General features: G+C 44.4%; 1 protein-coding gene across 1 annotated transcript; it reads left to right on the forward strand.

The window, feature by feature from the left end:
• Positions 1 to 9,950: 9,950 nt before the first annotated feature.
• LOC306919059 (E3 ubiquitin-protein ligase TRIM35-like) lies at positions 9,951 to 14,094 on the forward strand (the record flags this gene model as incomplete). The annotated part of the gene is made up of 2 exons (XM_079531897.1): positions 9,951 to 10,209; positions 13,043 to 14,094. 2 exons carry the CDS (start codon positions 9,951 to 9,953, stop codon positions 14,092 to 14,094), a joined length of 1,311 nt encoding a protein of 436 aa, XP_079388023.1.
• Positions 14,095 to 14,709: the final 615 nt, after the last annotated feature.

A 14,709-nucleotide genomic window follows, 5' to 3' on the forward strand; every position in this document is an offset into this window, starting at 1 on the left:
GGCTGACGGCATTGTACTGTAGTATGAGAAATTGACTGCACAAACTTTTGTTTTGTAAAATGTTGAATTAAACAAGATCTCTCTCATCATCATTAACTAGACCTGTACGTGCCCGTCGGCCACCGGCCTACTTGAGAACGATGCAACTTGGGACCTAATAATACCCATTGTCAACTTGTCATAGCACCCGTTTTAACTGTCTGTCTGTGTCCCTTTTGAGCCCATACTAGATATCTGTATCTGTCTGTCTGCCTCTGTCTGTCTGCCCGGCTGTGCCCGAAGAGTGCAAACTGACTGTGAAAAGTGTAGTCGTTAAGAAATCAATTTGCAGGTGTGGGGTTGCCATGGCAATCAATTGGCTGAGGCAGAGGCTGGGAATTGCACAGGTGAGGGGCCTTAGGCTGATTAGGCCCACTGGCTGAGCCTGAGCATAGCCTTTTGTGGTGGTTCTGGAGAACCGTGGGTCCGACGCGTGTGTCGAATGTGAAGTTGGTGGGGCAAACGGTTCTCGAGTTACGTGCATTACAACCCTACACGCACGCACGCACGCAGACACGCAGACATGCAGAGACGTGGCATTTACAGTAGGAAGTAACATCAAGCAGACTACTGTCATAATAGTGCTTTTTTAGAGAGGAGAAAGTGGGAAATATTCCTCATGCTTCATTACATGTTCATTCACTTAGTAAGAGACCACACCTTCGCTCAAGTTCAACCGTTTATTGAATATGAAAAATGGGGGGAGGAGGGGAACCCGGGATGGGTGAGACTCAGGGTGGGGGAGTAGTCTCTGGAGAGGACGCCGTGTATGCGCGCTCGGAGAGTGGACGTCTCTGCTCCGGTACTGCCCCCGGGTTCCTGGAAGAGAAGGAGAGAAGTGTGATTATAGAGATTTGGAGATGGAGGTGGATGGGGTGGATGGAGGGTTTGTTCTCGATCACGTATGCAGTGAGAACAGGTAGTTGACGGCGCACAGGTGTATTTATATTGTGGTGATTGTGGCAGGATTGGCCAGGAGATAATGGAAGGCAGGTGAGTTTGATAAGGAAGGAGGAGTGATTGATAAGGAGGGGGGAGTGGTTAAGGTCGAGCGGAAGGAGGTCTCTTCTCCCGAAACTGCGTTGTATAAATACAACTTCCCTTATGGTTGATAGACCTAATTTCCTGTTGTTTTTTTCCTTCGTTTTGTTTTCATAATTACCATATTGTGCATTTGTGCATTTGTAGGCCTATTCATCCGGATAAATTAATCAGTTGAAAATAGTGTAAACTAGAAAAAGTGCCCTACTGCCTACTTCCAAAGTTCGCAGGAGTGCTCAGTTTCAAACAAAATGCTGCAAATCATGAACACATTGTGTGATTTCCGTGAAATTGTGCACGCACATTCCCACTAGGCCGAGGAAGAAATGCCACATGAACATTTTCAACTCAGCCTCATGGTGGCGCTATAACTGGCCGAAAAGTGTTTTTACCTCTAACTGCACGGATCTGTGGATAACTTTGTATGCCAACTCCCTAGAGGCCAAGGAAAAACCTTTGCGTTGAATTTTTCACATATGCTCTTTATAGCGCCACCAGGAGGCCGACATATGTAAAACACATTTTCTAATATTACTTCCAAATTTCACGCAAATCGGTACACATGCTCTTCATAGTCATGTGATCAAGACGGGTTTGTTTGATTTCTCATAATCCACCCTCATTGGCTATGATTGGCTTCTAAACTTTTCAGGAGTAGCCCGCTTTGTACCCGTTTTGTACAAATCGCCACAACTACTCAACGCAGCGTCCGATTGTGGTGAAACTGTGCATGCATATTCCCACTAGGCTTTGGAAGAAATGCCACTTGACAGTTTTCAAATCAGCCTCATGGTGGCGCTACATCAGGCCAAGCCGCGTCACACACACACACACACACACACACACACACACACACACACACACACACACACACACACACACACACACACGTTTATATTGCTTCAAAACATTTTGCCAAACATCACACACACACACTCCTATCCTCCTGGTGGAGACCTGTGCCCAGAAGGGCACTTTTTCTAGTTCATACATATTTTTCACGTGGAACCTACAGGTGAGGAATTATCCAGATGAAAGTTAAAGTGCCTAGAGACTATAAATATACAGATGTAGAAAAGATAATACAAAAATAGAACAGCATTTTTAGTTTAAGAGACAACTGTCAAGTTCATATTAAGTACATATAGATAAATTATGGAGGGGGGGGGGGGGGGGGGGGGGGCAGCACAGCAGCAGTGTAGAGCAGAAGCAGCCTGAGTGGTGGTCTGGTGGTGACACTTGAGGGAAAATTAGAGGAAGCAGGACAGTTTCAGTTCCTCATTTAGGCCCATGCGTTCCAATGTGTTAAGAGTATGAATCCAGTGGGCCTCTCTGCATAGCACTTTCTTGATAATGTCTCCACCTCGTGAAGAGGCAGAGATCTTTTCTATACCCCAGAAGCGTAATGATGCTGGGGAGACATGGTTGGCTTGTATGTAGTGCCTAGCCATGGCATAGTCTAGGTTACCAGTGCGTATTGCAGTTTTGTGTTCCCCAATTCTGATTTTTTTAGAGGTCGTTTAGTTCCCACACTTGTAGAAACCTTGGGGGGGGGGCTGGGGTGAGGTCAGAGTGCACCAGACGGTCTCTCAGGCTGCGACCGCGTCTGAAACAGAAAAGAGGGGGGTCAATACAGGTATTGGACATTTGTGGATCACTTTGAAGGACATGCCAATGTTTTAAAATTATGTTTTGAATAGAGCCTGAGTCTATTAGATGACTTCTTAGGTTTATTTTGTAAAAGGGTCTCACGGTCAGTGCGTAAAGCTCTGTTATATGCCGAGTCAATGTCGCTTGTGGTATAACCTCTCTCTAGAAAACTATTAGTGAGCTCCGTGGCTTTGTTTACAAAGTCTGGAGTAGAGCTACAGTTTCTCCTAAAACGTAGGAATTGGCCTACAGGGATGTTGCTTGTGAGCCGTTTAGGGTGGTTACTGTCGGCTTTAAGGAGGGTGTTCCTACTGAGGGGTTTTCTGTAGATGGTGGTTTCTAGTTTCCCATCATCCCCTTTGAAGATGGTGAGGTCTAGAAAATGAATTTGATGGAGATCATGTTCCATAGTGAACGACAGGTGGCCAGTGGTGGAATTTTCATATGTAAAGAAGAGATTTAATTAATCTTGGCTACCTGTGTAGATCTGTGTTTGTAGATCTATGTCAGTTTTATTTTATATTTTTGAAAGTTTTAAATTATTCTACAGTCCTGTTTTGGCCATAGCATGTTATATTTGTTTGTTTGTTTATAAAGCCCTGAGTGGTCAGGCTCCTGCTTATATCTGTGATCTTTAAACTCCCTATGAGCACTAGGCCGTTGCCTATAGCTGAGATCATCAAGAAAGGCTTTATTGACAGTTCCAAAATCTCGCCATGTCACAAAGGGCGACCAGGCTTTTGCCGCACGGGCAAACTGGTAACAGGTACGGTCGCCCCTTTTCCATCTCACCCCACTACTCTACCTAGCTGTAAATAACAAACATAATTCATGTTGGTGATTATATAAAAGGTATTATCATATTAATGTATCATTGTTAAGTTCACTCTGTATATCCATGGGCATAATAGCATGATGATGCCATTACAAAACATGGGCTACATGGAAGAAATGTGTTTAATAAAACAAAACTAACTATAGAAGATCCTAAATTAACTTAATTAAGCAGTCACCGTCTCTGTCTCATGTTGTTCTTTCTTAATTTTACAGAGGATCGACTACTATACAATCAAATAAATCTGTATGCAAGATCATTTCAGATTTCAGAGAGGGAGGAAAATACTAACAGGACAGTGTCCTCTTTTCAATCTCTTCTAAAAACGCACAGCCTTTTTATAAACTGTTTATACATTCTTTTTGATTGTTACTGTATCTTTTATTGTTGTTTTTATTGTTACTGTGAAGTACTTTGTAAACTTGCGAAAAGGTGCTGTATAAATAAAGTTATTATTATTAGATTGAGTATTTGCACCAGTCATTGTTCAGTCACTTATGTGTGCATACCGTACAGGCCTATATTTAAGTTATCTGTAAAGCTGTTTTTGTTTAAATAGGCTAAATGAGCAAACAGAAAAATGATTTAGATGTTTATGTATTGTATTCCATGCCAAAAAACACAATCAAATCATTAATCTAAATGATAACAATCGTCAACCAAAATCTCACGACAGACCTAATGGTTCCAGTGTGTGTGTGTGTGTGTGTGTGTGTGTGTGTGTGTGTGTGTGTGTGTGTGTGTGTGTGTGTGTGTGTGTGTGTGTGTGTGTGTGTGTGTGTGTGTGTGTGTGTGTGTGTGTGTGTTCGCTAACAGCGTGCTTAGGGGCTGTCCTAAAAGTGCAAACTGTGCACTTTCAAATGGAGATGGACCATTTCTGAGCCTGCAAGTCAGAAACCAAGTGTGACCAATGTCCCCCACCCACTCATGAATGAATGAATGAATGAATGAATGGATGAATGAATGAATGAATGAATGAATGAATGAATGAATGAATGAATGACATGAACGAACAACAATTAATCATTTTAAACAAATAAACAAATAAATAAATTATTCATTCATGAATGCATGAAGAATGGATGCACCATATTGTAGGCATTGTATTGATGACAGATCACCTTTGCTGAGTTCCCGATATAACAGTGGTTTTGGAGTCCCCCGAATGATTCGCCTAATGTGCAACATTGTTTTCTCACTCAACAGTAAACAAACCAACATATAGGCTATAGCAGAATCTGTCACGCTTTGTGCATAGAGCGTGCCATGCCTGGGTCGCCTTCCTTTTCAGAGTTTTGGTTGTTCTGTCATGTTTCCCTTCCCCCCTGCTGTGTGTGAGCACATGTGACGTAATTTCTCATCCTACCCAGTTTGGTTTATTCTCTACTGCCTGCCATGCTGATGTGTCTCTATAATCTAGTATGTGAGAAAGCACTTTGCTGGTGGCACTGGTGGCTATTATAACTACAAAAAGTACCAAGTAGTGTACAGTATGTGGCGTGTGTATCACACTGAGACAGCGAGAGTTAGCGTGTATGCAGTGCAGGGCTCTATACTGCTCTCTTCTCTCCGTTCTCACATGCACTCTGAAAAGTCTGACCACTGACAAAGTTCTCTTGAACCCTGTTGGGACCTGTTGGGTGAGTAGTGTGTTATGGTGCTCAGCTGTGCCACGCATCAAATGCCAATTTGGCCTCAGCACAAACATATTGTAATAAACCTTGTCTGAGGTATGAGAAATGTAAAGAGCCCGCCCTACAGAATATTTCATCTGCTTCTTTTCACCTGACAGGGGGGAGTTTCCCCGGCCAGACGTAGCGCGTGGAAGGAACACGTTATTCCGACCAGTTCCTTTCCCCTCCATCAGGCGCCCCGGCTGGCCAGGGGGAGGTAGTTTAGAGACCAGGATTACTGCATGTTTTTGTGAGGGTACCTACCCTAGGGGACACGGGGAGAACATGTAAACTCCACACAGAAAGGCCCTTTCGCCAACCTCGCCTCGGTTATGGGCACTGATGACGCGGAGGAGGGAACACGCCCACAATATGGAATATCTGTGCACTGAATGAAACTGAATGTCTTTAAAGCGCTAAGTACTTAACTTTCCACAAGGAAACGACCCCCACAGGGTCGGAGCTTTGTCGTTGGATCAGCTCTTTGTTGTCTCCACCAAGCCCGGCCGAAGGCATGGGGAGAGAGTATGTTTTGCACTCCGTCCGTGTGTCCGTCCGTCCGTTACCAGCTAATCTCCGGCACCGTTAACCCGGTCGATGCCAAACTTTGCACACACACTCCCTGGATGCCAACGATGAACCTCTGGCCCACATTTTCCAGAACGGCCTGTTATAGCGCCACCGGGTTACTGGCTCAAACGCCAGTAACGCAAATAGAGCTCCGCTCTCCAGACACCCCGTATCGTACTGAGCAAAACTGAGTTTTATAGTTTCACCTTCCTCAAACCAATCATGTCCAGCTGTGAGTGATCAGCGCGACGCACGTCTCACTCACACTCAGGCGACGGCCATCATCAGTCTGTGATTGACACTTGTCATTTCTGACGTCACTCCAGTTCAGGTTCACTACAATAGGTTGAAAAGTGGTGAAGTGGTCCTTTAATAAAACCGATAACGATATTTTCCAATATTAAATTTGTATGCAAATATCAGACGATAATATATACAATATACATCCTATAGGCACAAAGTATTTTCACATGGAGGTCCGTGGACAAATACATATTCATCTGGAGGTCCTGCATGGATATGAAGAAATGTGGGACTCACCCATGGCTCCTGACTTCAGCAGCAGGTTAAAACTAACCCGTGGCTCCCGACATGTGTGGCAGGTTACAACTAACCCGTGGCAGGTTAAAACTAACCCGTGGCTTCCTGTGAGCTTATGGTTTAGGGTTGGGTTTTGAGTAGTAGGGGAGAACGGGGTAAGATGAGCCAGTGGGTAAGTTGAACTAAATGGTAAATGGTGCATTTATATAGCACCTTTATCCAAGGTTCTTTACATAAATTGTGCATTACATTCACCCATTCACACACACATTCATACACTGATGGCGGCGGAAACCATGCAAGGTACCAACCAGCACATCAGGAGCAATTAGGGGTTCAGTGTCTTGCTCAAGGACACTTCGACACTAACTCTGGGGTAGCCCGGGTTCGAACTGGCGACCTTGCGGTTACCATCTGGAAACCCTAGCCCTGAGCCACCGCCGCCCCTTTATCTAGAAAACTAGAAAACTGTGTTGCCATGTGACCTTAAATCTAGTAAGCATCCATTATTTACACCTGGCTGTGAAGTTGGGAAGCACATGGGGAAAGTAGAAAACATTCTTTTACACAAAAAACTGTTTTTGTCGATCAAAGTCAAATTTTGACACATCATGTAAAATGACTGTTATACAAAGCAAAATGTACCTAGGTCTAAAATCATTTAGCAATTAAATTGTCTGAAGTAGCTTATTCTAGTCATTGTTTTCTAAAATGGTGGCTATGGGTAAGGTGAGCCAATGTCCGGGGGTAAATTGAGTCAATGGGAATCACTATTCATATTTTTTTATTAAGTCTTTGCTACTCAAATTATACTGAATGACCTTTAATTTGCATGTACATACTCATTTAAGAGAAGTTTGCAATATTGTATTAACAATATTGCAAATATAAGGTTCTGAATAACAAACTTTATTTAATTGTCTTAATATTGTTTAAATAATAAATAAGACTATTTGCAAAAGGGAAAACTGTTATTATATTATTATTGATAAGTGAATACATTATCTGTTCAAGTTTAAGCTTTTAACATTAACATATCATGTGGTTCGACTTGCCCCTCGACTTGGATCAACTTACCCCTTACCTGGGGCAAATTGAGCCACATGACCACTTTCTTTTTAAAAAGGTCATATTTTCATGGCCCTTTGTCATAGATGCTTACTCGTCATTTCAATTGATAGAAGACATCCTGAAATATGGGTAGACCATTAGATTTTACTGCATGCCATCTCATTGTGCCTTGCTTCCAGGACAACTTAAGCAAAAAGTGGTTCATCTTACCCCTTTCTCCTAGTACGCCGGACCAAACACATGCATGGTGCACGGCTCTCTCATTGCCTCACTAAGTTGTCTCACTGGGTTTCAAGTAAATGGTAAATGGTGCATTTATATAGCACCTTTATCCAAGGCGCTTTACAGAGATTGTGCATTACATTCACCCATTCATACACCGATGGCAGCGGAAACCATGCAAGGTACCAACCAGCACATCGGGAGCAATTAGGGGTTCAGTGTCTTGCTCAAGGACACTTCGACAGTAACTCTGGGGGAGCCCGGGTTCGAAAACTGGCAACCTTGCGGTTGCCATGCAGGCACTCTACCCCTGAGCCACCGCCGCCCAGCAAGTAAGTCCGATGTTAAGCAACTACACTTCAGAACAGACATGGCAATACTGGTGTAGCCTAGCCTGGCGCGGCGGACTTCATCCACATTCCACCCCTATTGCGCATATGCATTATGCCACGCAGCCCAGCAAAGTGGTATATTATTATTGCAACGCGAGGCTAGGTGTAGCCCTAGAGGGAGGCAGAGGTAAAATTACATAAAAGTGACATAAGGCCCTTAAAGCCTTTCTGATCAGGCAGGTAGCAGGTCTGAAATCTCTGTGGCCTGTATACATTGCTACTGGTAGCATGTTGAGACAGGTGGTGTTTGAGTGCCGACCTGCCAATTGGTAGTAAGCCTGTTTCTGTATCTTCATTGTCTCCACCAGGCCGAAGGCATGGGGAGAGAGTATGTTTTGCACTCCGTCCGTCCGTCCGTCCGTGTGTCCGTCCGTCCGTGTGTCCGTCCGTCTGTGAACAGCTCATCTCTGGCATCGCAGCCATACTCTGCACACACACTCCCTGGATGCCAGAGCTGAACCTCTGCTCCAAAGTTTTCACATTGGCCTGTTATAGCGCCACCAGGAGGTCGCTTTGTGCAAAACAAATGTTTTGACAGTACACCTACAGATTTTGTCCAAACATCACGCAAATTGGTACACAGTCTCTCTAGAGCCATTCAACGAAACGGGTCTTTCAGATTTCTCAGACTCCATCCTGATTGGCTAAGATTGGCTTCCAAAGTTCGCAGGAGTGCTCAGTTTCAAACAAAATGCTGCAAATCATGAACACATCGTGTGATTTCCGTGACATTGTGCACGCACATTCCCACTAGGCCGAGGAAGAAATGCCACATGATCATTTTCAACTCAGCCTCATGGTGGCGCTATAACTGGCCGAAAAGTGTTTTTACCTCTAACTGCACGGATCTGTGGATAACTTTGTATGCCAACTCCCTAGAGGCCAAGGAAAAACTTTTTCTAGTTATACAATGTGTTGGCTGCAAAGCTGAGCAAAGAAATGGGTTGTTATATATGCTGTTGCATTTGATCTGCACGTGTATTGTGTAACAATAACATTGTGTAACTTATGATGTTGTTACCACAGCTACAGGTGGAGACTGGGGCCTATTCTGCCTGTGTGTAGCTGTGTGCGTGTATATCTGGTAAAGCAATCATTGATTCCCCTATATTTAGTTATATATTGCCTGTGACATTTTATAGATAGTATGGTGGTGCATCATGTGTAATCTTTTTCCTTGTGGCAGTGGTGTATATATTGTAATGGGTGTATAGTTGAACCATGTGCTTTGTTTTTGATTGTAGGTCCATGATTGAGGAACAAGCGGCAACCATACAGACCGCTGTTCCTTTCCCTTTATTTCATTTGCTATGATTTGTATTTGTTTGATAACCATTCTCCCATTTCTAGTTCAATCTCAAACATTTCTAAACATTTTTTATATGCAAATAAATATACGTCTTTTGTAAATCTTTCTATTGAATAAACATATTTGCTATTTTGTACCATACTCTTTGGTCCTTTCTCAATATTTATTAGCGGGGTTACACTGGTAAACAGGAAACCTCTTGATATGGGGCCATGCCCAGGGTGGGTGTGTAGTAACTTCACAAGACTAGGTTTGTATTCCTCAGTGTGATATTTATTAAGCGTCAGGTAAACAGTTACACAACAGCCTGGCTCTCTGCTCTAGGCTCTCCCAGTAGACTGACTGACTTCCGGTGCTGTCGCTCCATGACTCAAACCTGCATGGAACTCCACTGCCCTCCTGTGGGTGGGCAGGGTAAAACATCTGGTTCACTTCACATAATAAGGTGAATTAGCACCGCCTACATGACTGCTATAACACCTTCCTAAACTACAGTTTAACACTTCCTACTACAAGACCGTTATTTCTATAGAGACTGCTTGATACCTCTGCCAGGTCCAGTCGCACCCTCACTTTGCCAAAGGTTGTCTGAGATACCACATTTAGACATGACTTCTAAAACGACCAAAAAGGCCATCTCAGACGCCCTGTCTGATCTGACCAAGGAGAAGCTGGAGGAATTCTGTAGTGCTTTGCGTGATCGCAGAAAAGAGCCACGCATTCGTAGGAGTGCGATCCAGGGCAAGACTATAATAGCGATTACAGATGTATTAATTGAAACTTTTACCGAGGACGTTGCCGTTGAAGTAACGCTGAATCTTTTGAAGCAGATCGACTGCAACAAAGTCGCACAGGACCTAGGAATGGGTAAGATTTAATCCTAATCTTGTCTAACAGTGGTATATAAAATAAAATAAAATCCTGTATTCAACATTTTACTTGAGTAAATGCACTAAAGTATTGGCATCAAAATATGCTAAAAGAACCAAAGTAAAAGCTCTTAATTTATTCTTGTGCTAGATCGGCTCTTTTTTTTATTAACGGAAAGTATTTACATTTACACATCTTTTTGAAATCTTTTGAATTACACTATACACACATACACACACACAAACACAGTGAGCTTGCTCACCCTCTCCCCCTCACACCCCCAGCCATAAACTGTTAAACAAACATACATACAATAAAATCAATGTCAGAACTAAAACAGTTTAAAAACAGAAACAAGTTGTTTCATGACGTTAATATAAAGCAGTCCTGGAGCGTCAAAAGAGGAAACATGTGAGAGAAAGAGGAAGATTGTCCCAGTCAAAATGAGTTTTAGAGTGGAATCTGGAATGACCTGCGTAATCATTTTAGGAACAGCAAAAAAAGAGATGTGATGTATATGGAACCAAAGACGATTTCAAATAATGAGTCACGACAATATAAAATAAACACATTTAAAAATGTAGGCCTACCCGCCTGGGCCGTGGCTCAGCGGTCCAGGCACCTTGGCTGGTAATCCAGTCTGGCAGTGTGCCGCGGGTTCGACCCCCGATCCCGACGGCCTTTACTGCATGTCATCCCCCCCAACTCTATCCCCATTTCCTGTCAGCCTACTGTCTGTCCCTCCATAAAAAATATAAAATAAAGGCGAAAGCCACAAAAAAAAAAACATATCTAAAAAAAGGTAGGCCTACCAGTGATAGGCCTACTGCCTTCTTGACTAAAGGGCCAGTCACATTCACAGTCACCAAGCACGATAACAATCACGATAACTTTAAATGTAAGTTATAAACGAAAGTTCAACTGAGAGGTTCAACTCAGTTCAACTCAGTTCCCTCATTCCAACTCATTCAGCCCTGCTCCAATCAGATCAACGTAACTCATGTCTGCGCTCCTTTAAAAGGGCGCCTCCTCCTTCCCTGTCTCACTTGTGCTATCCGTTCAGGTAGTCTCAGGTAGCGTATAGCGTCATGTCAAACGCCGACGAAACCAGCACCCCTTGCCGCAGTTCCAGGCTAGCAGCCGCCGAATACCACCTATGGCCAGACGAGCTAATCCTCGCCACACTCTCCGAGCACGGCATCATCCCCGAACCAGGTCTAAACCACCCTCAGTTAGTCGATCTCCTCCTTGCCTCCCTTGAGTCAGCTCAGACTCAGCAAACCGACTCCAGCACACCCCAATCCCGAGACAAGAGTAAGGCAAAAAAAACACAACACCGCGCCCAGCCGAGCCCGTCCGGGATGAACCCGCGGTTCCCGGCGGCTCCCAAACCCACTCGGTTCCCGTCGAAACTCCTCATTCACCGCCGCCTCACGGCACCACCGCCCTGCTGTTGTCAGCCATGACCTCTCTAGCGAACGCTGGGAAAACACGCTTAATCATCGATTTGTCAGCGCCCCACTCCGGCCCGGAGCGTTAATTTCATGATTCCACTCGAAAACTTTTCTTTGCACTACGCTTCCATCGATGACGTGATCAAGCTCATCAACATCGCAGGCCAAGGCGCATGGCTGGCAAAAGACATAACCGATGCCTTTAAAGTAATGCCAATCCACCCGTCCCAGTGGTCCCTCTTCGGAGTTAAATGGGAGAAGTTGTTTTATTTCGCTACCCGTCTAACTTTCGCCATATCTTCAAACAGCTATCGGAGGCCCTCTGCTGGATCCTGCTAAACGTAAATCGCCTGCCGTTCGTCGTTCATCTCCTGGATGATTTTTTGCTAATAGATTTCCCTTCTCAGTCTGATTGTCTCTCTCGTTTCAAACTCCAGGAGTTCCGCCAGCGATGCCCTACAGCCAAACCATTCCCCCTGGTCTGCTCCGCGTACCGAGAGCTGGTTCTGCATTGATGCCCATCCAAAGCCTCCATTCCCTCGCCAATGACTATTATGTTACACCTCGGCCTGGTGCAAATTCGGTCAGTTCTGCGCCTGTTATTCCATCTCCCTATTCCCCGTGCTAATAGCTACTGTCTCCTCCTTCCTCACCTTTCATTTTAAGTTTAACCGTCTCAGCTGCAGTTACATCAACGGCCTACTGGCGGGGATTCAGTTCCACGCCCGCCTTCACGACCCCATTTTTCCCAGCCTGTTCTCCTCCTAAAGGGTTTTCTGCGATCGTCGCGTCACACTACGGACAAACGCCTCCCCATAACGCTAAACGTCCTCCATTCCCTCATTATAGAACTTATAGGAAAGGAGTCTTCACTCCCTATCTAGACTGCCTCCTCGAATATATATATATATATATATATATAACTATATTAACTATATTAACTATATTATTATAAAAAGCTTGGGGGGACCAAGCTTTTTCACATTTTTTATTTAACTGCATTGCAAAAGTAGCATTCTTTTGCGGCTTTCGCCTTCATTTTATATTTTTTATAGAGGGACAGACAGTAGGCTGACAGGAAATGGGGGAAAGAGATAGGGGAGTGACATGCACTAAAAGCTGTCGGGATCGGGAGTCGAACCCGCGGCACACTGCCAGAGTTGGGCCTACCGGCCAAGGTGCCTGGATCGCTGAGCCACGGCCCAGGCCAGTAGCATTACTTTTGACAGTGCACACATAATTGCCTTCCTTGATGTATTATCGCAAGACACACACAGCTCCCCTCTGCAGTACTCCTAAAGTGACTGCATGGAGTCTGTCTCATTTCTGTAAAATTACTGAGTTGACTGTTATTTTATGCTGTTCTTTTTCTATAGTGAATCCGGGGGCCCAAGTGAAGTCTGACATCAAGTCTCTGCAGGACAAGAGGGAGAAATACAAAGAGTTTGAACAGAAATACAAAGATCTGTTTCAACACAACAAGAAGCAGGTGGTGGTCACAGAGAAGAAGATCAGAGCAGACATGGAAATGTTACACCAGTTCCTGAGAGAGGAAGAGGAGGCCAGACTGGCAGATCTGAGGGATGAAGAGAGGCTGAAGGCAGACGTTGTCCGCAGAGAGATGAAGAACATCCAGGAACAGATCTCCTCTCTCTCTGATAACATCTCTGCTGCAGAACAAGAGCTGCAGGAACCCAGTGGTTCATTTGTCAGAGTAGAGTGTCCAGTGCCAGAACCACAGCTGGTGTCAGGAGTGATGATAGATGTGTCCAAACACCAGGGAAACCTGACCTACAGAGTCTGGGAGAAGATTAAAGACAAGGTCAAGTTCACACCTGTCCTTCTGGACCCAAACACAGCAGACTCCTGGCTCTGTCTGTCTGAAGACCTGACCAGTGTGAAAATACATTGCAATACATCACATTACGCTGGAACCAACTACAAGACAAAGAAGAGAGAACTTCCTGACAACCCAGAGAGGTTCACCTCTGGTTCTGGGTATGTTCTGGCTTCTGTTCTAGGTTCTGAGGGTTTCAGTTCAGGAAAACACAGCTGGGAGGTGGAGTTTGGAGACCTTTCTTACTGGCATATAGGTGTAGCGCGAGAGACTGTTGACAGGAAGGATTGGACAAGATATTCCTTACCAATACATGGGTTCTGGTGTGTAAACTATATGTTTGGGAAGTACATGAGTGGGTCTGAAGAAACCATCCCAGTCCAGAGGAATCTTCAGAAGATCAGAGTCCAGCTGGACTACGACAGGGGGGAGGTGTCCTTCTACGACCCCGAAGACATGAGTCACATCTACACTCATGAAGACGTGTTCACTGACAAACTCTACCCTTTTATCTTGATTGGAAGTGCTCTTGGTGATGAAAAACCCACTGATGTCAGAATATGTCAAGTGGAGATATCTCACTCTATGTGATGATGAAGTGATGGCAGTGAGGTGTGCGTGCTTCCGTGCATGTGTGTACGTGGGGGTGAACTCCTAATACTAAACACAGTCTTAACAAAGAGAAAGCTGTCAACGGCTCTGTTATCTCAATAACAGAGCTACAGTATTAGCAACAAAAGAAATTACTATAGATGTTCTCCAACACCAAATATTTCACACATCCCCGCACTGGTAAAAGGTTCAAAATTAAATCCTTCATCAATTGTAACTCTACACATGTGGTATACTTATTGAAATGCCCATGTGGCTTGGCTTATGTTGGCCAAACCAAACGATCTCTAAAAATTAGAATTGGCGAACACAAAACTGCAATACGCACTGGTAACCTAGAATATGCCATGGCTAGGCACTACATACAAGCCAACCATGGCTCCCCAGCATCATTACGCTTCTGGGGTATAGAAAAGATCTCTACCTCTTCACGAGGTGGAGACATTATTAAGAAAGTGCTATGCGGAGAGGCCCATTGGATATATACTCTTAACACACTGGAACCCATGGGCCTAAACGAGGAACTGAAATTGTCCTGCTTCCTCTAATTTTCCTTCAGTTTCCCTCAAGTGTCACTACCAGACCACTACTCAG

The sequence above is a fragment of the Electrona antarctica genome (genome assembly GCF_951216825.1).
Source record: "Electrona antarctica genome assembly, contig: scaffold_45, whole genome shotgun sequence".
NCBI classification, from domain to species: domain Eukaryota; kingdom Metazoa; phylum Chordata; class Actinopteri; order Myctophiformes; family Myctophidae; genus Electrona; species Electrona antarctica.